Source organism: Psittacula echo (assembly GCF_963264785.1).
Source record: "Psittacula echo genome assembly, chromosome: 7".
Classification (NCBI taxonomy): Eukaryota; Metazoa; Chordata; class Aves; order Psittaciformes; family Psittacidae; genus Psittacula; species Psittacula echo.
In genome coordinates, this window is record NC_137740.1 from 23,193,352 (window position 1) to 23,218,588 (window position 25,237).

The window sequence follows — 25,237 nt, forward strand, 5'->3', positions numbered from 1 at the left end:
TGGAAAGGAAAGCAAGATCAATGGCTGAGATGAGAGCAAAAATCTGCTGGACAAAGCAAATAAAACATGCAAAATGAGAGTCTGTGCTTTTTTGGCTGGTTGGATGGTTTTTGTTTGGTGGTTTTTTTGGTGGGTTTTTTTTTTTTCCTTAGGTACTTTGGTCATCATATGAAATATTTAGCAAATAAAGCTAAAAAACAGGTCTCTAAAATCATTCTTGGATCTTTATCACTGCATTTTAATTTTTTACACATAGTTAAAAGAAATGCATTATTTTCTTAAAAACACTTCGGTATCATATTTATAGTGGTAACAGACCTGATACTTCAGTGTTATTTGGATAAAAATACTTTCACAGATACAAAAATAGTGTGACAAGAATTTTAAGTATTCATCTCAGAAGGTAACTAAGTAGGGATACATGCAGAGCAAACAGTGTTATAGGCTTTCCATACAAATTTGAATTTACTTGAATACGTAATTTTTCACCATTTAAAGACAATTATTTTACACTAATCTCCTGCCTAACATTAATGTCCAAAAGTAGCACTACATATGTGTGTATTTTCATGTCTACTAAGTCCATGTATAAATTTGAAAAATATGTGTGTGTATGTATGAATAGGTATGTAGATAGTATTTAACAAATTATATATCTATATGCATATATAAAGTTAAAAGAGGACCAGAAAGATTTATATAAATTCCCATATTTATATATTTTTGAAAATACTATCACTGTCTTTCTACTTCCCTTTCACGAAGATATTCTGAAAACACTTTATATGTTCTATAACCTTGTGCATTTAACTGCAGTTGAATTTATAATGAAAGCATAATACTGACTATAAGCAGAACATTGTTTCTGAAAATTTATCCATTGCAACAACTTCTCTGCTAAATCCAGTACCAAAATTTTAGGGTTTGCTGCTCAAAAACAGAGCGCTGTTCTTTGAAGCTAATCTAATGGACTCTAACTCCAAGTAACAGATTGCAAAGACCTGTCTACATACATGTAAGCATGGCAAACTCATCAGTTTAGGCAGCTTAAGCAGTACAGGAACCTTAGTTATTTAATCATTTTGGTTTTGTCTGTTCAATAGTCTCTTCTGACAGTCATCATACTTGCTTTAAAATGAAGATATTTAAATGGACTTTGGGTGTACTACTGTTCCTGCTGTTGTCTATTGGGCGCTGTACAGAACAATCTACCCCAAATAAAACATCTCAGCGGAGGCACCCTCGTTCAGCAGACAGTGGAGAGGAAGGGAAGAAATGTGGTTACACATTCTTGGTCCCCGAACAAAAAATCACAGGGCCTATTTGTGTGAATACTAATGGACCAGGTACTGGTAACAGAAAAGATGAAGTCACAAAAATGGACATAGAGAACTTGAAGGATGTGCTGTCCAAGCAAAAGCGGGAGATTGACATTTTGCAATTGGTAGTGGATGTGGATGGAAACATTGTGAATGAAGTAAAATTACTGAGGAAGGAAAGTCGTAACATGAACTCTCGGGTCACCCAACTGTATATGCAACTCTTGCATGAGATTATTCGAAAACGTGATAACTCACTTGAGCTTTCCCAACTGGAAAACAAAGTCCTTAATGTTACAACAGAAATGTTGAAGATGGCGACAAAATACAAGGAGCTTGAAGTAAAATACGCAGCATTGACTGATCTTGTAAATAATCAGTCTGTGATCATCTCCCTGCTAGAGGAGCAGTGCTTGCGAATCTTCTCGCGACAGGACACCCATGGGTCTCCACCTCTTGTTCAAGTTGTGCCACAGCACATTCCTAACAGCCAGCCATACACTCCCATTCTTCTGGGAGGCAATGAGATACAGCGAGACCCAGGTTACCCTAGAGACAGAGATGTAAGACCACCGCCTGATCCAGCTACTTCTCCTACAAAGAGTCCTTTCAGAGTCCCACCACTGGCTTTAATAAATGAGGGTGAGTTACCTATCACTATTTACGTAACCTAAGATCTCTCTGTTTCAGAGGCAAACTGTCCTGGCTATAGAAATGGAATACAGAATTTAAAAAGTACCTGATACAGCTAGCCTTTGCTTCTGATTTTCTCCCCCTGCCTCAAGGAAAGCTTTAGTTTGACAGACAGTCTACTCGTTAGGATATAGCTGCATAAGATGAATTTGTTGAAACAGCTGATACTCACAAATTCAATCTGAAAAATTTACGCCTCTGAGTCACAAAGTATTGGTGTTTCTGTCTTCAACTGGGTTTTAATTATGGGAATTGACAATTCTATATTAGCATATACTTTCACACTTTCTAGTATTTAGGTCTGTTTCTTTGAAGATGCCTATTAGCTACATGATAAAGTAACTGGCAATGGTGAATACTCATCTTAAATAAAGGAAGTAATTTTAAGTAGTTGTCCTTTATACTTACACATATACATTCGTCAGAAGTTAGTCTTGCTAGAAGGATTTTACTCCTCCTATTCTGAGCTGTTTGAAATTAACATCTAATTCTACCAACACAGCTGTGCAATAGGTCTCTTAGATAAGTCTGAAAGGATAACTGCACTCAACTTTGAAAATGTAAATAGTAACTACATTGATTTGATGTCAGTAGAGGATGGCAAGTTCCACTAACACCATAAATATTATGAAAATACATTCAGGAGGCTGTGTCCCATCTTTACGTGTCATTCTTCAGGTTAAGAAAGGAAACAAAACTAGTGACAAGAAAATTAACTACCTCTGAGCTGCCCTTAAATCTATCATGATTCTTACTCTATTAAAATTTCGACACAATTGCAATTAAAAAAATTAAAGATCCAGAAAAAATAAGTTTTTCTCAGACATCTGTTCAAGTGCTTTCTTTTGGCTTTTGTTAGCTTGAACAGCAAAAGGGTTTGGGGGGTGTGTGTGTATGTGTGTTGGGTTTGGGTTGGCTTTTTTTTCTTTCAAATTGCTTTTAGTCACAGCTGGAAGTTCAGCTTGGTTCTTAAAATTACTACAAACGTTTACTTGGGACTGTTCTACAGCATTACAAATAACTAGCTGCTGATGCAAAGAACAACTATTTTTATTCAGGGTCTACAGAAAATTCCGGCACAAACCCAAGTAACATGCCAGATGTCACGAGAATTTAAATCGCATATCACGACATAAAGGAAACAGCTAATATAAAGGCATTATGTTAATGTCTGGTCAAACAGCAAAACTGTAATCTTTAAAAACCCAGCAACTTCCTGTTTCCCATAAAACCATGCTTCAAGGTTTTGTATAAATGCATCTTTTTCTTCCTCAATATACATCTGCTGTACATACAAAATGAAGCAATAGCACTATTTTCCTCCAAATTGTCTACCACGGTTTTCACTATCTCCTTTACCTGCAAAAGTTCAGAGTTTGAAACAGTTTTTGTAAAGGAACATGAAGAAATATTAGGCAATTTCTTTTAACATTATTCAACTTCCTTTATTTAAGACTAGATTCCCAAGTTAGAAGTTTAACTGTTTCTTGCAATGCTCTGGGGAAATGAGGGTTCAGAATTGCTACAGCTGATACAGCATCAGTCATCAAAACCAAAACTTCTAAAATGCAACACAAAGCCCCATTATTATCCTTGATTTTTTTAAATTAAGGTAAGCACATTTAATGGTGCACAGAAGCAAAATTTTCTATGTCATAGAAAAAATAATTTTCCAGTTAAAAGATGGGGACTATTTATAATGCATACAGATGTCAAATAAGACCAATGAAAACCAAACAGCCCTATTTAGAAATAGATCTGTCAGGCTTGGTTATGACAGGATAAACAGCTGGCTCTAGAAACTGAAGAAGAATAATGTTCCTGTGAATTATAATTTTCACAATTCTTAGTCCTTCGAACAATAGCCATTGTCCCCAAATTTTACTGCCACTACATTGCAAAAAGTAGCTTTAAGTAGACAAATTACTCGGAAGTTACACACAGCCCCCTGTTGCTAATACCTCTCTGTTAACAACGTGTTGGTTTTTTTCTTTTTTTGAATATGTGCCTCATTTTATTTTGGAATTTTCCTCTATTATTGCCCAAAAAATTTTCTGTATAAGAATAATAAATAATTTAAATTAGAAAAATTCTATTTAAAATAGAAATATAAATAAATAAAATAAGCATAGCTTCTATATCATCTGCTCAAGGTAACATTTGGCATCTTAAAGAAGATTCAGTCATCATTTTATTAAGCTTCCAACTTAAAATATTTAATCACTTTCCTTCTCTACTACATCTAATTTACAATAGAATATCATCTGTACTAAATCATAAGTCAAAACCACAATTTTAAAAACGTAATATTTAACAGATCTTCTCAGAGAATCCCCAATTTCTGTCTCAGCAACTTAAAGAGTTTACACAGACTGTTAGAAAAGACTAGATATGCATGAGATACTTATTCCTTGCATAGGTAACAATATTTTAAACAGAAAAATTATGTTTTCATTAGCCAGAGTGTCCACTCAGACCAGCATTGTGGAGAACGTTACATTGCTTCACAAATCTCAGTATTTCCACTGAACAAGAAATGGATCAGTTCTTACACCATGAACTTAAAAATAATTACATATAACAAAAGAACTTCTCAAAAGTGATCCGCAGCTATACACCGAAAGTCACTTATTTCTTGGATCTCCTTACACTGAGAGCAGAAGTCTGTTACCTCTAGTCCAACATTAACTTGTGATAAGCACATACTCAAATCTGAGCATCAAAAAGCACATGAGATGCATCCTGAGACCTCAATGCCAGCTGAAATTCAGAAGTGTTCAAAGTGTATTATATAACCAGGCTAGCACAATTCTCTCTGCCTTAAAAGCTACTTAAAATCACTCCAAACATCTATTTCGGTGTCTCATGTTAAAATGAACCCCCAATTCCTCCTCAGTAGAAATCATGTGAAATAATATACAGCAGATCTAACTGAACTATTCTTACTATTCAATGAACATTACAAAGATCACTACTTTCCTGCTTACACTTTTTCCAATGCAGCAATTGCTTACAACAGTACTTCTAGAACCACCTCCCTGTTCATTTATACAGCATCCAAATTTACTTTACATAGTTCAAAGAAAGGGAGTGAGAACCAACTCAGCCAAGGAAATTCTCTATCCACTGGACAAGCTTTGCAATGCGCACAATCTACATGTAAATTTTAATTGTGAGCAAGAGAAAAATCCCTCATATACCAAAGCTACACTATTTCTTTCCTAAGCTACTACTGCATGCACTGCAAGAACGACAAAACATTGATAAATACTAACAGTACAGTTTATGTAAGCAGCAGTACTTGGGATGGCTTAATGCCTGCAACGTTCCTGGTAGCACTGTCTCAGCCAGAATCTCCTAGTAGTCACCTTCATTAGATATACAAGCCTTTCGCACCCCAATATGGAGTACTTTCTGGATTTCTGCTAATTACACACTTATCCAAACGGCAACTTTCATGATTTTCAATCTCAATCTGCAGTGAAGATCACTTTCACTCAACCTCTACTTTGGATTAAAGAATAAATTCAGTAACTGTCTTCTATGCTTCTTTGCACATTAGCTTTGTTTCTGACTGATGAGTTTTCTCTGAACTTCCAAGTAGATTCGAGAAAACCTCCTAAAATGAGAGGAAAGCTCTAGGTAATTCAAGTTCAGATTTACCGAGTATGAGTTTTCAAAGCACTTAGGGCACTGACCACTAACTAGCAATCAGAACATACCCTGCTTTTCATTAGTAAATAACCAGTCTCTAAATCAACTGAAGTAATGATACATGAACATAAATCCTTTTCTAAAAGGTAGAAAATGAAAATACTGCCAAAAATTGGAAGGCAAACCGAGCAAAATTTTCAGAAATATGTAGGCTGCAAGCTTCTTGCAAAATAACCAGATGCTCTTCTGTAAGTAGTATTTGTAAAACCACTACTCACATGGCCTAAAATAGAGCTTTCAAGCAGTACTGTTAACAGCAATAGCATTTTTGTAGAATCACAGCCCTGAAAAAAAGGATGTGAGCCCTTTTAGCTGCTCAAAAGTCCTTCTCCATTGCTTGCATATTTGCTTGATTGGTATCGACATACATATATCACACCAGGATGACACACGAAACTTTTAAAAGATTCCTGTCCCCAGTTAACAGGCTGATCCTATAACTGGGTAAGCACCTAAAGACAAAAAATTTATACAGCATAAGAATACTCTTACACTAAAGTCCACATCTGTAGACCTTGGCAGTAAATACTTCTTACAGCAGCTCTTAAAACTATTTATGTACTAGGAGGGTGCATGTGTGTCGTCCATGTTTTGGGTTTATTTTAAACTTCCACTAGTTTCAAATGGATACACTAATAGTCATGTACATTTATTCAGATGAGAGCACAATGAAGTAAATTGAGATTTACCTTTTACAAAAGGTAAAGAAGAAGAAAGGTGAAGGAGAAAATAGTGAAAATCATAATGCACTTCTTAAGTATCAAAGTCAGTGTATAGATCAAAATAGAACACCATAGATGAAGTTAAATAATAGGTGTTGGTAACCAAAGTAATTATCTGTGTAGCAAAATCAAGTCTTTGTTTAAATATATATGGAATATTGACATGTTTATTTATATATATACAATTTATCTAAGACAGTAACTTTTAACACTGTTTTCCATGGTAGTTTCACTTTAATTACTGACTTTCCATTACCATTACAAAATATGCTTGAACAATGTCCACTGCACAGCCAAGCTCGAATGCTTACAGTATTTCTTTCAAAAAGGTCCATTCAAAGATTGCCAACAAGCCAAGGAAGCTGGGCATTCCAACAGCGGGATTTATATGATCAAACCTGAAAACAGCAATGAGCCAATGCAACTATGGTGCGAGAACAGCCTGGACCCTGGAGGATGGGCAGTTATTCAGAAGAGGACAGACGGATCTGTCAACTTCTTCAGGAACTGGGACAGTTACAAGGTAACTTCTGGAATGCAGAAAATCAGATACTTCGTTTCACTGACATTATCTATAGCAGTCAAGATGATGCAAACTTTTCAAACGCAAGTCTTCACTGCAAACTGTTGCACTGAACAATAAACACCGAGGAACTGCAAATAGATAGCTGCTTAAGTTAGACAGTAAAATCAATTTTATCAACAAAGGTAACTAAAAAGAATCATCATCCCTCAGAGGCAAACATGTTTCAGTGGGAATGACCCTTTTCACTCAATGCACTATTGAACTCTGTATAAACTTACTGTCTTAAATAGTCTGCATTTGTAATGCACAACACAACAACTGGGGAGACATGTTATTCTAGACAGTGACCAGGAAGTAGTTTATTACAGAGACCTAACTAAACACATTATTTTTATTAACACACTGAGACCTAAAGCAAGTACTTTAAAAGCTTAATTATCTCCCTTATGAATAAGCAGTCCCAGCCAGTGGAATTACTCATTTAAGCACATTAATAGATTTGCACGATCAGGTCCTCAACTTGAAAAAGTTCCTAATAATGCATTAATGGAAATACTTTCTACCTGTAAAATTAGGTTAGAAATCTGAAGATGTAGGGCTGGTGAAGGGGAATACATTCTTATTTGTTACTGGGATATTATGCTCTAGCAGGCCTAATGCCTAGGATGACAAACACATGCTGCTTTGGAGTAATTACATGCTAGACAGGAAATCTAGAAGTCCATTTGGTTGGATCTGAAACCTACTTGGGTTTGGTTGGTATGAAACCTACTAATTTCATACATATAAGATAGTTTTTCCCTATGATGTTGTGCTTACTATGCTTTGTAGTGGATCTGCAATTGCCATGTGCATTTTATCTGAAGAGAGAACTGAGCCACCTTTAACTCAACTGGTAATCTTAAAACAGTATAATATATACAAAGGAACTGACAAAAAACTACAATAAGGATTTTCACTTCTTGCATTCTTGGAATGTAATGATTCAAATGTTAATCATTTAGCAGCAGTTATTCAGTCTACTTCTCAGAAAAGTAGGTGGTTGCGTTTTGGGTTGGTTCTTTGTTTGGGTTGGTTTTGGGTTGTTTTGTTTTAATGTTATGAGGCAGTTACAGAGTGCCTTATAAATTAACCATGAATATTTTCAACAAAACGCAAAGAAAATGTAAAAGAGTGTGTAACTGGTGATAATTGCTCAAGCTTGGGCACATTTGCCCCCAAGAGATTTCTCATTAAATTCCAGTGGCCAAAGACTCACCTAATTTCAAGTACCTGAAGGTGCGCCTCTGTGACTGGCTTTAAACTAAGGCCTGCAACACTGACAACAGAAATGTCTCCCATGCCCACATTTCAGCTTCTTTTCTGACCTCTGTGTGGCTGCGCAGCTACAATGTTGACCCAAGGGAAGTATTACAAATGTGGCCATGAGCCAGGCCAAAAGCACTGCTACCATTTTTGGCAGCAGCATGCCGCTAGATCAGCTCAAGCCACTCGTGAAACTGCAGCTTGAATTAGGAGCCTAGACTGTTTATATCTACTAGACAGAGACTTCTTCAGAAAGTGATTCAAAGCAGGAAATCAACTGTAGGTCCTACATAATCAATGGCCTGGGAACAAGAGTAGGAAGACGTCACAGACTAGGACGCGTAACAGATTGCTGTGGTGGATAATGTATCTACTTTAGCTGCAACACCAAACACTAACAACACTTGTTTACTCAGGGACAAGAAACAGCAGATATGAAATATCACTTCACAGCTACCGTACTGGTAGCTTATGATTTAAAAAGAAAGACATCTTTATATTTCCAAATCTAGTAAAGATCATAGACACATTGCATGATTAAATTTACAGTAAAAAAACCTAACAGTAGCTGTATTAAAAGGCATCAGAAAGTCATTTACCTTGAACATTGAAACTGCTGGTATCACAATACCCTTTCCAGCCTGGAAATATATCCCCTTAAATTTCATTATTCATATATTCTTACAGATCCTCTTAGCTTTATCAAGGAGTTTTTGTTGTTTCAGCTTCCCTATTCTCTCTCCCTTTACCTTAAAAAGAGGGCATCACAGAAAAAAAAGTTGTGCCACCCTTTACTGATTCTGGCAGTACACCTCAGGCAGCTAGCAGTCCAACTGAATAAATGGCCAAGTGCAGCAAAACAAAGCATTTAAATGCATGGGTTGAGCAGACATTCAGAAGCTTAAAAGGCTTTCAATACCCTAGTTCCCCTGGTTTGGAATACTCCTGCTGATGAGTGTTTGACAAACAAGAAAAACCAAACTAACACCACTTCTGATCTTTTTTTGCACAGAAAGGATTTGGAAACATTGATGGAGAGTACTGGCTGGGACTAGAAAATATTTACATGCTTACCAATCAGGATAATTACAGACTACTGATTGAATTAGAGGACTGGAGCAACAAGAAGGTTTATGCAGAATACAGCAGCTTCCGCCTGGAACCTGAAAGTGAATTCTACAGGCTACGCTTAGGCACATATCAAGGAAACGCAGGCGATTCCATGATATGGCACAACGGAAAGCAATTTACAACACTGGACAGAGACAGGGATATGTATTCAGGTAAGGAAACTGGTACATACGTAAAAAGAGAATACAACAGATTACATTTGTGATACCACCTTTAAAAAATGAAGTACAAAAAAAAGTATGTAAATTCTGATAAAACAACTTTATTGAAAGATGCTTCAAATCGATTATGATAGAAATCGCATTGACAGGGCCCCTGCAAGCCTCTGCGCCATTCAAAAATTCAATTTCTATCACCCCCATTGCAAGGATGCTTGAGCCAGCTTTCTATTTAGATCAATGACACATCCTTATCACTTGCATGTGACTCTGTAGTCTGAATATCTGTCCAGGTGATCTCTGAGAGCAGCGCTGTGGCCACATAATAATGGAATTATTTTATCACCACGAACTAAAGCCTCTGAGTAGCACAAAAGGAGGTGCAATTGTGCACTGGCTTAGTTACGTACCAATACTTGAGAAATGGGCATACCACTTTGTTTCATTCTCCCTGAAGGACAGGTTTTTGTTCATTTCAATTCTCTTACTCCAGCCTTCCTCTTAAAACCCTAGCAGTAAAAGAAAGGTTGGGAAGTGTAGTACTTCAAGCTGCCTTTTTTTTGTTTTTTTCAGCCGTCAATAACCATAAAGCTGGACAATTCTTGCAAACTCTTAAACAAGCCTGTAACAGTAAATATACAAGTTACAAGCAACTCTTTGTGGAACTGTGGCCCTGCATGTTGCTTGGGACTATCAACTCACATAGCTTCCACTGAAGTATTTCTAAACAGTACATATTCCAAGTTCCTTGAATGTTAGCTCATGGATAAGCACTGCTGGTAGTTTACAGTTGATCTCTTTAGTTTTCAGCTGACACATTAAATAAGATGTCAATAATCCTCTCTCCAGGCAATGGTTGTTGTTGCAACAGAATTTATAGTCCAGGTAGAAGCAGCAATGGCTATGACCACAACAGGTGTAAAGTACTTCAAAGTTCCCTCTAAGAATAAGCCAGAATGTGAAAGCATTTGCTAATCTCCATTTCTCCTCTTTAAAGTTCACCCATCTCTTTTTGTCCCACAGGCAATTGTGCTCATTTTCACAAAGGTGGCTGGTGGTACAACGCGTGTGCCCACTCCAACCTTAATGGGGTGTGGTACAGAGGAGGCCACTATAGGAGCAAGTATCAGGATGGAGTGTTTTGGGCTGAGTACCGAGGAGGTTCCTACTCCTTGAAAGCAGTTCAGATGATGATCAGACCTATAGACTGAGGAAGAATATCCCACAGTGCTCAAGTGATCATGTATAAACTTCTCAGTGCTTGAGTTCCAGAAAAATAAAATATTACTTTTTAATCATTATTTTGCACAATCTGCTCCTGCAAAAAGCAGGTCTACAGTTTTCCTGTCTTTTTTTTCCCTGTTGTGTTCCCCTCTCCTATTTTAGAAAGCTTTTCTACTGTGACAGATGGTGTTTTTTTCAAACACACATTCACAAAAGCAGATGTTTGTGCTTGCAAAGCATATTTATCTTTGTTCAAGTCCAGCATACTTTATGCAAACAGTCATTAGAGCTGGTTAAAAAAATCCAGATATATGACAAGATATAAGCTTTTTCATTTAAAAAGCTTATCCTTTTTTCAGGTTAACTCAACCCTTAAATGTAAATATGTGAAATGACATTGTCTTGCTTTAATGTGAAAATTGATTAGTTATTTAACAATTTATTTAAAAAAGTTGGTATTACTTTCAATGAAAATCTGACTTCATATTACTGGTCTAAGATTTAAGATTTACTCCAAGAAGCTACACAAAAATTGAAAATATTCTAGCTTTGGCAGCAGAGGGATTTTTGCAACAAATAATCATTTCAATATGAAGCAGTGAATTAAATATAAAACATAAGATTTCTTAGTCATGTAGAGAATTCCTTAGGGATCTGCATATCCTACCTTCTGTAAAATACTTATGCAAATTGCTCCTAACATAAGAAAAATTAATTGTATATAATTACTGATCAGCTTAAGACAACCAAATTGCTTGGATTTTTTTTTTTTTTTTACTTTCAACCTCAACATTCAAAGAACTTAATTAAACAAAAATATTTCTTGATACTTTGAACTTAAATAGCAAAACTAAAAGTCCTGATATTAAAATCATGACTTGACACTTGGGAGACCACCCCTCCCCTGCTCCAATTCAGAGTGACTGATGTCTGAACAAGTGTTCACACATACTAATTTAGAGAAGGTCCAAATCACTGAACACTAGCAGTTTCCCTCCAACACAGCTTTCTGCTGACATAATAAAACAAAGGTTAGAAATCAGCTCCAAGTGTATTCTTCCTGACACCCAAACTTGGGCTGCTCTTATGACACACACATTTCCCTTCCTCTGTATGTATATAAAACTTTTGATATTGTCTATATTAAATTTTCTACCTTCTATATATCAAATTTCCACTGAAATTGATATGTAATTTAAGAAATTAATTAGAAAATGCTTTCCAACCTTTTTCCAACAAAAGTCATACCACACTGCACCAAAACAAGATACTTCCAAAACCAGAAACGAAATGTTCACTTCAGGTACCAGTCTCCAAAACTAAAGCTTTCTTTCTAGTATATAAAATTTAATAATTGTACTTAGCCATACAGCTTACCTCATTTAATTTGATATTACACAAAACCTAAATATGCTATTCTGAACTTTAACCAATGTACTTGCTTGGCACCTCGCATGTGCCTTCAGGATTTTAAAGAACTTGGCCCTATTTAACATAAGAAATCCTAAAAGCTGAAAGAATAATATTACTGTGATAGTAAATTAGTTGATATCAATCGCAATGCAAAATCTCATTTGTAATTCAGAGGAGAGAAAATAGCATTCTGCTTTCAAAACACATTTCCTGGAGTAGATAAAGCTTCATTGATAATATAGGGCTGCAAGGGTTGTAGTTAAATCTTTGGTCGGAGATCAAAGCCGACAATTCTCACCAATATTTAACTGGGGCTGCAGCAGTGGTTGGGTAGGTGGGGAATTAGTCCCACTATATTCCATTCCCAAATACCAAGAATTTTATATGACATAAATATTTAAGATGATAATTATGAAATTGCTATTCATATAAGGAATATTTGTTTGTTACAAATATCGTACAGACCTCATTGAGTGTTCTATACAAATGCTTTTTAATTGCAAATGCTTAAAATTCAGACTATCTATAATCTGTTCTTTTTTTTCCTATGGTAGCTGGGCAGAAAAGTAGTTCAGGTAAATTTAGAAGCTGAAAATGCCCTCCAAAACATTCCTTTAATGAACACTTCTCACAGCTTTAGTTCATTCAACCAACAGATTTCCTCTCCTTGGAAGAGATCTTAGTTTACCACAAGGATCTCTTGCCTGCTACAAAACCAGTGGTTGTTTATTCAGCACAGTCAGTGAAAGGTGTAATTTGCAGAAACCCAAAAGTAAAATTAGCTTGCACTCAGCCTTCAAATTAAATCTTATATATTAGACATGTAAAAAGTTGAGTCTTCCCCAATTTAAAGCTGTAGGATTGACATTAACTAAACATTATTACAAAATAAATCCAGAAAGCTCAGACTGTACGCATGCTGTGCTATGGAAAGAGAAGACTTAATTGTATGTTGCTGATTTAAGATCACAAGAAGGGAAAGCATAGTATCTCTTTTTCAGGTTGGTTCATCCTCTGTGCAATAATTTACTACTTTAAAAGGCTTACAACTCTACCAGTTCTTAACTTTCAGGTTGCATTTCCTAAGCAGGGTAAATGACTTTAAAAGTTAAATGTTTTCACTCACACTTTTTTTAGAAGCATATTCTGTAGCATCAAGCTTACTGCACTGAACACTCAACAGCAGTCTGTCTGGGAAGGATATAACTTTCACCATTCTTGTACTATTAGTCCAAATTTAACCAAACAAACCCTGAAAAAGTTTAACCTCTACTAAATCTGAAACACAGTTTTCACATATATTTCCAAAGTCTGTTGTAACCATTACCACTGAAATAGCTGAATATTCATCATATGAATACTTCAGTAACCTGTTTTCAGCTTTTCTGTTTCTGGATATAACTCCTGAAAAACAGCTAGAAGAACATATTTCACAAGGTAGTACTGCTTAGTTAAATAAAAATCTTACTTCTCAAGAAGTGGCTCAATTGTTTCATTGTGTAATCTCAAATAATCAGAACTCCATGATTAGACTCCCTGTAAGAATGGGGTTTTATTCTAAGGCAAAAAATAGCATTTGTTTGGCTACTTTAGCTGACCCAGTGATGAAACATTGACAACGTATCCCACACTGTGTAAATGAGGACCAAATGCTGAACATTTTTATTGGTGTTGCACAGCTCTTAGCCCTTGCACGCTGACAGTGCGCTGCTCTCACTTGCATTTCTAGAACTCTGAAAGCACATCACACCTCTACTGCAACGAACTTAAAAATATTTTTATTTCTCTCCCTAGTTAAATGTGGAAGGACATCTTTACCTTGACCACAGTGAGTGAGCTGTGGTAATAAGAAAACAATTTATAATTCTGCATCTCTATTCCCATTGCAAAGACTACACACAAAAACCCCACCACCTTATTTAAGTTTTATCTTAGAATGTTAAGATGGCCGTGAAAAAATTCCACACCCACATTTGATATTTGGCTGCATTAAGGGTAAACCTAGTAACCTCTAAATGGTAAAGCATTCATCCTTGAAACCACAGCTGAAATTCCCTTATATGCTCATTTTCCCTATCACCTTCCAAACACAGTTCTTCACAACGAATGCCGGTACTTCTCCAGAGGGGATTTGCAATGGCAAATACAACCGTGTGGCAGGCTTGATTCTCCGCACTCTTCTAAAAAGCATTTTAGAGGAGCACAACTTCAGGATCTCTACATCTACAGTGAAGAAAGCCCCACCACACTCCTTTTTTAGCTCTGAGAGGAAATGGACCTTATGATTAATCCCCCCGCCTCGCATACACCACAGTCACAATCTTGAACTGCAGACTTTAACCAGTATATTTTCTACACCTTTTAAACCAGGAATAGCACTATGATTTTATACCAGCAACAGCAGAAAAAGAGCCTTTCAGAAATTATAACCTGGTAACCTTAAAATAGTAATACAAGCAAATTAAGTTACTTCTGTTCCATATGACTCCTGCATTAGTAAAAATGCCTTTGGAAGGAACTTTTAGGAATAATACTCGCGCAGATCTACTCAGGTCTTACTGGACAGTAAAGCTTGAAATCAAATGAGAATAACTGGACTCAACAGCCAATCCTCCAAGATAGATCCAGATTTATCATAAGTGTAGTTTCAAGGCAATTTTGCTCTTTTTCCAATTATTTAAACATTACAATGTTAATTTTAGTGGGAATGCACCAGTAGGTATGCTATTCCCTTGGAGTTTTAAAAAAGGCTTGAATATATTCTTCGTATCATCAGTAAAAACTGCTATAATTTGAAACCAGGTCACAACACATTCTTTAACCACAGCAGGTTACAGCAAAAAGCATTTCTTTCTTTTTAACTAAAAAAGAAATACACATTTCACTTCAACAAACTATCAGAAGTCAAAGCCTATTCTAATACAAAAGCTAGGCAAGAAGTTCCTAATATATTGAGGAAAACATCTGTAAGAGAACAAAACTTGAAAAATTGTTTTCCAACATTTCACTTTTTTTTTTTTAATACACATTTGCACACAGTAATGCAGGATTTTTAAAGTAACAGACAAATACACCAAAGCATAAGGATTTCTCTGTACAACAGAAAGTACCAGAAGACCATAATGGCAAGGGTCAGAGTATCATGAGATTTCAAAAAATCTTACAGCAGATTGGCTTGGAACTTTTATAATCAGCAAGAAAACAATTTGAGTCTGGCTTCAAATTTCAAAAATCATGGCACATAGGTAAAAAATATCTGGAAAGCTAGAAACCGCATTCCAGAACCATATACAGTGCATATATGCTATATGCGTACACATGATGAGAAAGCTACAAAATTACACACTTAATCACATCACATGCTTGACTTTTTTGCCCCTTTTAATTCGGGTCTGATTTTAATAGCTATGTCAACAAACAGGGTAGCATATGATAGTATACCACACAAGCAATTTTCAAACCTGACCTTCAGACAAAATATGCTCGTGATGTTTCTACCATTCTAGGCACAAATAATTACCAACATCTGAATATTTGAAATTACAGGAAATTAATAGCTGTTAAGATCATGTTGAAACTGATGGATGTTTCTGGGAGGGATGTAACAAGGAAGTAAAAACTGAAGACAGAATGAGGAATTCTATAGGACTACCTGTCACTAAAATTATTATTGGTTCTCCACAGAAATCTTTTTTTTTTTTTTCCTAAGTATAAAGCATGTAAAATTGAACCAATTTCACAAAACCTGAATATATGCATTTTAGAGGCATCATTCTAGATTCTAACATCAATGATGGTATTGTCATTCATATCAAGCAATGAAGCTACCGAAATAGTATTGCGATGGACACAAAACTCACAGCATAAAGATGACTATCAAGTTATTAAGCTTGAGGAAGCTGAATAAAGGAAGTATCAAACTTCAGGAACCAGTTGATTACAGCTTACTAAGCCTTAGTGACCACAAAAAGGTCATCCTGAATTTAGGTGTAAGAGCAACTTACATCTGAAAAAATATCAACTATTTTTTTTCCTCAAAAAGGAAAAAATTGGGTAAACATTTCCTTAATTTTATCAACATCTTATGATACCAAAGAAAAGCTACATTTAAAAAAAAAAAAAAAAGGCACACTGACCACTTCAACCAAACAAAGCGGAGATATTAAGTAAAACTAGATTATCTTGGCAACAAACACAACACATATTAAACACACTTATCTAGCTTTCAGATACAGAGAAATATCATTTACTCATAATTATTCTATAAAGCTGAGTGAGCCATAACAAGTCAGTTTCTCTTGTCACCTCAGCATAATTAAATGCAGCAATTTTATCATGTTCCAGACCAAGATCTACATATATTTATCTCAGAGGTTGGCGATTTAGCACCTTCTCATAAATTAAAAGCCATCATTACTATAACAGTCAAGTATTTATCACTAAGAGTGCCAGCAGGCATAACAATTTAAGTACTTCTCCAGAAGTCTGTTCATGTATCTATAAAGCATATGGGAAAATAATTTTCCAGAAAACTGATACTGTATGTAAAACCTGAAGTGTTTGTGAGGTTTAAAAGGTGTTTTCTTTCTGAAGCTAGTGAAGTTAGCTCTTGTCAAACACAGAGCATCCATAATCAACTAGTGGTTATAGATTCTTTACTGAAGTGTTCAAATAGTTTCATGAATGCTTAAAAGATGGTGTTTAGTTCATGTAATTACTGGAGAAGTATGTTTGTCATTTTGTCATTAGTGTTTCCCACTAGCAACACTACAACTTACCTAAATAGGGAATACAAGGAGTCATCTTCAAGCTGCTGATATAGTCTCTAAGCCGTTTGTAATTATCTTCTTTACTCATAACATACTCCAACTTTTCAAAGGTGGCTTTATCCTTCCGACTCAATAACTAGGGGAAAAAAAAACCAAAACAAAACCAAAACACACACAAAAAGCAAAACCAGATGAGCTTAAGTTTGATCATTATGATTTCTCTTCTACCCTTATAAGCATGGATTCCCATCTCTACTCCCCCACTGTTGTATTTAAAAATCAAACCCATAACAACTGCTTTAAAATTACAGCATTTATTCCTTAATGATGAGTACTTGGAGAGTTTACAAAGAAAAGTTGCTACTTGGTTGTTAAATTTAAACTATCTTTTTGAAAAAAAAAACAAAAACAAAAAAAAAGCAAACCTAGACAGGTAAAACTTTGGTGTCCTGGAGGATCCTTCTGAAATAATACAAGTTCTCAAAAGACTATTAACTTAGAGTTAATGCCTTTTCTGCTCCTCATGGCATCCCTCGGCTGGGGTAAACCACGACATAAGTTAACATTTCTTTGTCAGAAAGACTAAGATATTTATACTAACCCTGCTTCAAAAGAAAAAAAAAACCAAACAAAACAAACCCAAGCAAACCCCCAAATTCCAAAATTTGTTCTTACTCCTGTTTTGAGAGCTCTCTCAACAAATAATTTTCCAAAGAACAAAACAATAGCATTAATATATGATAAATATCTTTTAACAAAAATTTTAAAAACAATGCATGCAGATGTACAGATCCATGTACTTGAATGTCTGGAAAAAGAAATTGTGAAAAATTATTTTTAAAACATCTATCAGAACTACTGCTGCAAAATCACCTGAAAGGCTTCATTTCAATTCATAGTCAAAATATAAAGAAGGGTGTAAGATGTTCCTGCTGAATATTTTGGCGGAAGTCTCAGTGTTCTAGTCCCAGTCACGATTTTTCCCGTATATGATATCCAATAGTGCAAAACTTACAAGGGTCTGATCACCAAATTCTTCACACATATTCCCTTTTCTCCTTCAGTTAAAGAACATATGTGAACATGCTAGAAGTGTTCCTTCTGCAAATTCACTAGTGAATTCTTCTTTCTTACATTTCCTACCTCATCTTCATGAGGATAGCTAAAAAACTAAACGCTGGCTTTCAGAAGAAAGTCACTTCTAAAAAAAGTGAACTGTTTCCCAAGACATGCTGATCTCTGACATTGCAGCATAATTTACATCCTTCGCTTTGGTTCCAATATTCAGATGAACAGCATCCCCTGTTCATTAAAACTGCAGACATCTGCCAATTCCAGTACAAGGAAACAGTAGACAGGCATGAATTCTTTCCAGCCACTGGAACACAACATTTATCTTTTGAAGTTTATCTCCTCAAAGATGGTTCCAGTTTCATCAGCCTAGATTAGCTTCCATTTAATAATACTCTAAAACATTCTACCGCCATTTGGTGTCTGGAACACTTTTGTATTTTTCAGACTGGAAGGTTAGACAAGACTAACAGATACAGTAATGGCCTAAATTCAGGCTTGACAGAAATTAATTTTATTTTCCTTAAAACATGATGATTTGCACAATCTTGTTCAAGTCTGATACATCATTTCAGGGTCTTTGAATAATCTCTAAACAAGTTGACCCTGTATGACTTTCCCATGTGCTCATGAAGCAATTCACATCATGCCTCCACTTTCTGCATTAATATAGAAAAGTACAGGGAAGCTGACAATATTTAAAGGGTTTCTGTCAGGGCAAGTAATGACCCAGCTATTATTCAGTTTTGAAGCTGCTTCTTTTTCTAAGTAATTTTTCTTCTTCTGTTTCTAGGGCTCAAAGGATGCAAAGAACAGTAGAGATGTACATATGCAGAAACAATAAAAGCTAAAGCTGATAGCTTACAGTAGCAGGGAAGGATTTGGAGCCTTCCAGACTGTTCTTTGCTTTCTCATTATAGAGTGCCAGCACTGAAGACAACCTTTTGAAATGCAGGAACAGTGATGAGGTTTCAGGGTACTGGTGGAGTGGGCGGGATTCACACACCTAACATCAGATATTCGCTTTCATTGCCCGAGTCTTAGCTAGTCATTTAGACTTCCTTTACATTCAATGAAATAGAATATGCTATGAAGTTTCTTGGAAAGATTTGTAATTCTTTTCAAGTTTTGATCAGGGCAAATCACGCATCAGAAGCATTTATTATTCTCCAGAGTTCAGAGGGTGTGCTTGCAATGAGTGAGACAACTTTCAGACACATCGTCAGAAGACAAGACTTATCTTTTTTAGAAACATTAGATTACCACACAAATATTTAATGGTTCCATGGTTCCTTTCAACTCTGGATTCCAGCCATGTAAAACGATTTAATTTTTTTTTTTTAGGAAGTGAATATACTTGTAGCTATTTTCCCAACTTCGAGTTGATTGTGGGCTGCTACAAACTATCTCAGAAATGGAGAAAAAAATCCTTCCATATTGAAGGTTTCAGAAGGTTATTGTATAACTTACTCAAATGACTTGGTGATGAGTCAAATAATGGCTTGGTTTGCCTTTTCATATCTTTTCTTGCTTTTAATATAAGAAAGCCAAAGACTTAGAATTACATCAAGAATTTATAAACTAAATTTCCAAGAGAAAGACAACTGAATCGGTTTGCAATACACGCTGCTAGGAACTATCCTGCAACTTAAATTTGCAAAGGCTTATATAAAATGACAAAAAACCAGAGACTTGCTTGGTATTGTATGAGAAACTAAACACCTGCAGAAATGCAGGAGAAGTTATGTGGCATTTCAGAGGTTGGAAGAGGACCATACTTTAAAAAATGATACATATTCCAACAGTACATATCATCGTCATCAGTACAAACTAGGAATCCTAATTGACCAATCAGGAAAAGAAATAGGGGCTCCCAATTCTGAATGGCATAATCATGGTAGTAGCTAATATGGTTATATTAATATATGCTTGTAGTTGACATTTCTTTTTTCACAAAACAAACCCAAATCAATTTGGTTTCACAGTTGCGTAAAATTGTTGAGGCATTAATTCATCAACATGACAAAACCAGAACAGAAGCTCTCCTTAAGATCATTTTGAAGCATTACATTCTTTTAGATCTCTTTAGAGACATTTTTGGTATTTTGAAATGATACCTCATTTGATTACGTATTTACAAAATGTGCCCAGAATTCTAGACTGGTAACCTCAGGAGGAGCAAGTTATATTCGATTTTGGTAACATTTATCAACTGAACAACACTACCATTCAGTTTTCAGACAAAGAAATACTTTTTGTAACATGCGAGGATATGGTGACATGTCTTTAGTGCAAGTTTTTAGCTCTTTTTAATGATCCATTTTATATGGATCTTTCGCATAGCAGTATCTCAGTCACCTGATTATTTCTATCACAGTTGAAAATGTCACAGTTCATCTGTTTATACAGCTGGATGACTACACAATTTGTGGCTGAATCAAGCACAGTGTTCCCAGATCTGAGGTATCTATGAACAAAAGTAATTTCCAATGTTCTTCTGATCAAAGATACAACTACACAAAAATAATATTAATTCCAGTTCAAAAAACAGATCTCACATAAAAGTGTTTCCAAAGAACAACAATCTTTCAAAAACATACAAAAGTAGACCTACAAATATACTGCGCAATACGGTTGCAGTAACTATGAAAACACTTCTGAAAACTGAGGAAAATTGCTAGATTTAGTTATCACTCAGAGAAACTACAAATCTCTTTATGGAAACTGAATCAAGAGTTTCTGGACATCTGCTCTCCATAGCAAAAAAAATTCCAACAGTGTAAACCCTAAATGATTAAAGTATGACCCACTTTGGCATTCATAATTTTCCAGCAACTAAATACGAAATAGCTTCTGGCCAAATTAGAAGCCTCTGCATTTAGCAGAATCCGCAGGGAGCTATTTTTCAAAGGAAAATATTTCTGTGCCAGAATGGAAAAAAAATGCAACAGGAAACCTTAGACTTAAGAGGCACTAGAAATATTATGTAAGAGGCACTAGAAAAATTATTATATTAAAAGTACCTGTAATAAGTATTGCATCCTTGAAAATAAGCCACATAACGTTGTGTTTTCCTAAAACCAAATTAAAACCCCTCCATTGTCCTGCCTCTCACTTACCGCCCATGTTTTAGTCAGCCTGAAGATTGGAGCACTCTGTAGGCCTGACACAACTGCCATAAGAGCATGCAGATTATTCAGCTCATACAGTTTCTGAGGATAAAACCATATACAATAACAATAAGCAACATTCCAAGTGCTTCCAATAATGAATACAGAATAAATAACCTAAAATGAGGAAATCTTGCATGTTCTAAAATGAAGTTACAGTGAACTGCTATGCACCCATACCACTTTCACAGCACCTCCTAATTTTTCCTCACTGCATCTATACAGGTTTGGATTAGACTGCATTAGCTGCTTCATGGGCCATTAAGAACACTTAAAAAAAAAAAAAAAAAAAGAAAAATTCCATACAGGTATCCATCCTGGGACATACGTCAGAAGTGCCAGAATTTTTCTGACCTTCAAACCCAACGAATTCCTTTCATAGCATTCAACAGTATTTTAAAGGTTAACATGCCAAAAAGGATAACCCAGTTGTGAATGATGTAATCATGGCAGTACTTAATGCTGTAAATGCATTTGATACTGCAGGTTTATGTAGCTACCAATGCCGCACCAAAGAGGCCAAGAAAATACTGTTGCAGGTTAAAATCAAGCAGGTAAATTTCAAAAGCCATGTAGTTTGAGTACTTCCGACACTGAAGTACAATTTTTAGGACATGACAACTACAGCTAACTAGTAGAATGGAACAATGAAACCAAAATTGAACACAGAAAACATCACTGTAAAAGAATTTTCTTAAAAAATGTCTATAAACAAAGAACATAAGTGCATTTTCTGATATATTTGGAATTTCACTCCCCTCTTTTTCTTTCCCTCGTCTCCAAACCCATCAATCTGCCTTGGCCAATTACCTACTGGTACTACCATCAGGAAAGCTTAAAAATGGTCTGAAAGAAAATACTGTTTCTCAAAATTTTCTGCAATATCAATTATTCAAATAGCTACAAGCACCCAGAGATATGGACTACATTCAGGCATTTTTGGTGAAGCACACACACAAACTGAGGTATTACCCCAAATAAGACTTTGATAAAGAGAAATGGATACAAAGAGAAATGGATACTCAATCACAATACAGCAAATCCTCTTTAGCCTGTTTGGAAAATTCACCAATGTAGGTTAGGATTCCAGCTAGAAACGATACAATAATATAAGGAACCCTGGCTATTCAAGAAATGGAAGTCTTTTTTTTACCTCCTTGAAACCCAGCTTGCACAATTTTCATTGATTAGAACACCTTTCATGAGATAACAGGACAAAAAGGCTACACTACATGCTGACTATCAGCATTGAAACAGAAGTCATAACTAATCAGGATATTGAGAACTTCAGAGGAATGCAACTATTAAAGCTAATTAGTTAATGCATAAAGCAATACAGTGTGAGATACCATTAAAGAACTGCTAGCTACACTACAGATAGCTGTCAGTACTGTGGAAGGAATTTATTGCTCTGAAGAAAAGCTAATTAGTGTGACCTCTGGCACCAACCTGCTTTGATAATAGCTTTGGTGTAAACAGAAAATCCTTCAAATGGCACTAACTGAAGTAACTTCATGTTAGCAGCCGTATGTAAGCAAAGCCAAGGTAACATACAGTAAATAAATTAACAGATATAAAACCCCACCCATATACAGTTTCTTGCTTTTTGTAATTGTCATTTTTAGAACTTGTAGGCAAGCAAAGCTCAACCAACTAATTATTAGAGCACATAACTGTATCAAAACTAACAGCATTTCAGCAGACATTGCTGTCTGCAGTCCACTGATAAGGCATATTCAGGGTGCTATGCCCTTAGCAGAGCCTACAACACGCAGCACTGGCAAGATCCATCCAAGCAGTAACTAACCTGACCCCACCTGGCTTCCAAAACTGGTTCTGAACTATAACAATACAAGTGAACCTCCCCCCTTCTAAGGAAGGACACGGATCATTAAGCAAAATTTTGTATGTTTGTATTTCAAACAAAAAACAAGAACTGATTTTTAAAAATACATTAGATGGAAATACATTAACTTACCAGATATCAAAAGATATTTGAGAGATCCTTAACAGTTTATGACCACAGCATGATTAGCAAAGCCCGTGGAATCCTACAGAATTAGCCTGCTTTGCCCAAATTTTATAGTCAAATCCCACAGAAGTAAAATACTACGCTATTAAAACTGTGCATACAAAGACAAAGAATGCATTTACAAAATAAATAAAGGTAATTACAAAAATTTTACTTTTTTTTTTTGCAGGTAACCTGAGGTGGTCACGAAAGTTAGCTGTAGTAAGTCAGCCACCATTTGACAGCAAAAACTTGAGAAACATCCCTCTCTTCACACTACAATGAAGTTTAAATCTGTTTGAAGGGCCAGGACTTTGGTTCATCTATACATAAGCCAAGATTTGCTGACCCTTTTCTTATGAATGTCAGTCCTAAAGGCTTTCAGTAAGATATCACAGAATGAAAGCTCTAAAATGTTTTCAGAGATCAGGTATATCAGGTATATTTTTGAAAGAGAATTTATTAAGCTGATACTACTTATGACAATTTGAATGAGACATAAAAGATCATTTACTTCCAATAGTAAAAGCAAACAAACTATTTCTGTTCTGACTAGTGATGTTTGAACTGGTTTTACAGTTTGAAAAGATTTACACAGCTTTTTGGTTCAATCAACATTAGAAAACACATCCAGCAAATTACCTAATAAGCAATATTTGAAACAAGACATCTTCACTTTTCAACAGTTAAGCTATTTGGTGGGTTTTTGTTGTAAACAAAGGCTTCTATTTCAGGACTTGGGTCTGTCGCTATTTCTGAAAACTTTGTTAAATGCAGAAACCAAACAGCTATTCATGTCAGTAGATACAACCACAGCTAAATCAGGTATCCGATAAATATTTACCCATGTGTATTTTTGAACTGACCACCTTAAGTACAAGAACTATCACGGTGAATCCCACAGCCACCCCTCAACACAAATTCTTACCTTTGCAGTTTTAATATAGTGGCTCAAAACCTCAGCTCTTATTTTTAAAGTCTGTGCATGTAGAATCTCTCTAACAACCCAGAAGCTTACCTAAAAAGAAAAAAATTTGCCTTTTTAAAATACAGAGCTTTGACATTATTCTTTTAATGTATTACTCAGGAAATAAAAATATTAAAAGTACCTCAGCACTCAACTTCTACCTATAGTGCTGAATTCATACTAGAAGATGCAAATCATTATACCATAAAATCCCAAGCAATATAACCCAGATATTAATAAAAAACTTTCTTCAGAGTGTTTTGCTATGTCACTCTACTCATTCTTACCCAAGGTACCTTCTAGCATTACATGGTGGAGCACTTGCTTAAATTCATAAATCCAACTTACATTTAGAAAACACTGAATTCTAAATGTATTGAATCTTGTTACTCTCTTCACCTTCCCCATTTCACAACTGGTAGCCACTCACTCCAGTATTTTGTTAGATAGTGCCCGCCTTTCTCCCTAAGCGCATGAGTGGCTGGAACTTGTCTTTGTAAAATCTGTCACATCAGTCACTTGCATACAAAAAACATTTGGATCTATTTTTTTTAATGAGGAAAACCCTTGTCATCAGCATATTTAAAAAAAACAAAAAACAAAAAACCAAAAAAACCACAAACCCCCCAAAACCCCAAACCACTAAAATGGAGTTACATCCTTTGGCTTTCCTTTTCACAACTTCAAAGCTGCACTATCCAACTCTCAGATGAGCTGAATACCTTCAAGTACAGTTCCCTAAACACTTTCAAATTCTGAACACCTCTAAAAAACCCCTAATCAAGCCAGTATCACCTGAACAAAATTGAAACATAAGGTAGATAGCTTCTGATATAACTTAGAATTTATAGTTTGTACTCTTACTGCTGGCTAAGCCAATTACCTGCTATCAAATAGCATGCCACCATACCAGTTTTTAAGTTTTATAGGACTAACTTTGCTGCTGTACAAAAATCACTGGTACATTCAGTATGGTACAAAGGATACTTGCTGCATTGTGCGGTTACATGAATGACTCAAAACTACAGAATCATAGAATAGTTA

The 25,237-nt window shown here is 35.6% G+C and overlaps 2 protein-coding genes across 5 annotated transcripts in view; one reads left to right on the forward strand and one right to left on the reverse strand.

Moving 5' to 3' along the window:
- The window catches only part of RALGPS2 (Ral GEF with PH domain and SH3 binding motif 2), a 119,630-nt gene that overhangs the window by 43,389 nt on the left and 51,004 nt on the right, over window positions 1-25,237 (reverse strand). For all 4 annotated transcript variants that reach the window (XM_080622874.1, XM_080622875.1, XM_080622873.1 and 1 more), the window contains exons 6-8: window positions 24,155-24,244; window positions 21,165-21,257; window positions 16,984-17,110 (exon numbers count right to left, since the gene is read on the reverse strand). In XM_080622874.1, the coding sequence (XP_080479000.1) occupies window positions 16,984-17,110; window positions 21,165-21,257; window positions 24,155-24,244 (310 nt within the window). The remainder of the gene's footprint in view (window positions 1-16,983; window positions 17,111-21,164; window positions 21,258-24,154; window positions 24,245-25,237) is intronic.
- Window positions 1,127-10,779, forward strand: ANGPTL1 (angiopoietin like 1; the record flags this gene model as incomplete). The annotated part of the gene is made up of 4 exons (XM_080622877.1): window positions 1,127-1,961; window positions 6,778-6,971; window positions 9,292-9,562; window positions 10,592-10,779. The coding sequence occupies exons 1-4, from the start codon at window positions 1,136-1,138 to the stop codon at window positions 10,777-10,779; spliced, it is 1,479 nt and encodes a 492-aa protein (XP_080479003.1). The 5' UTR covers window positions 1,127-1,135.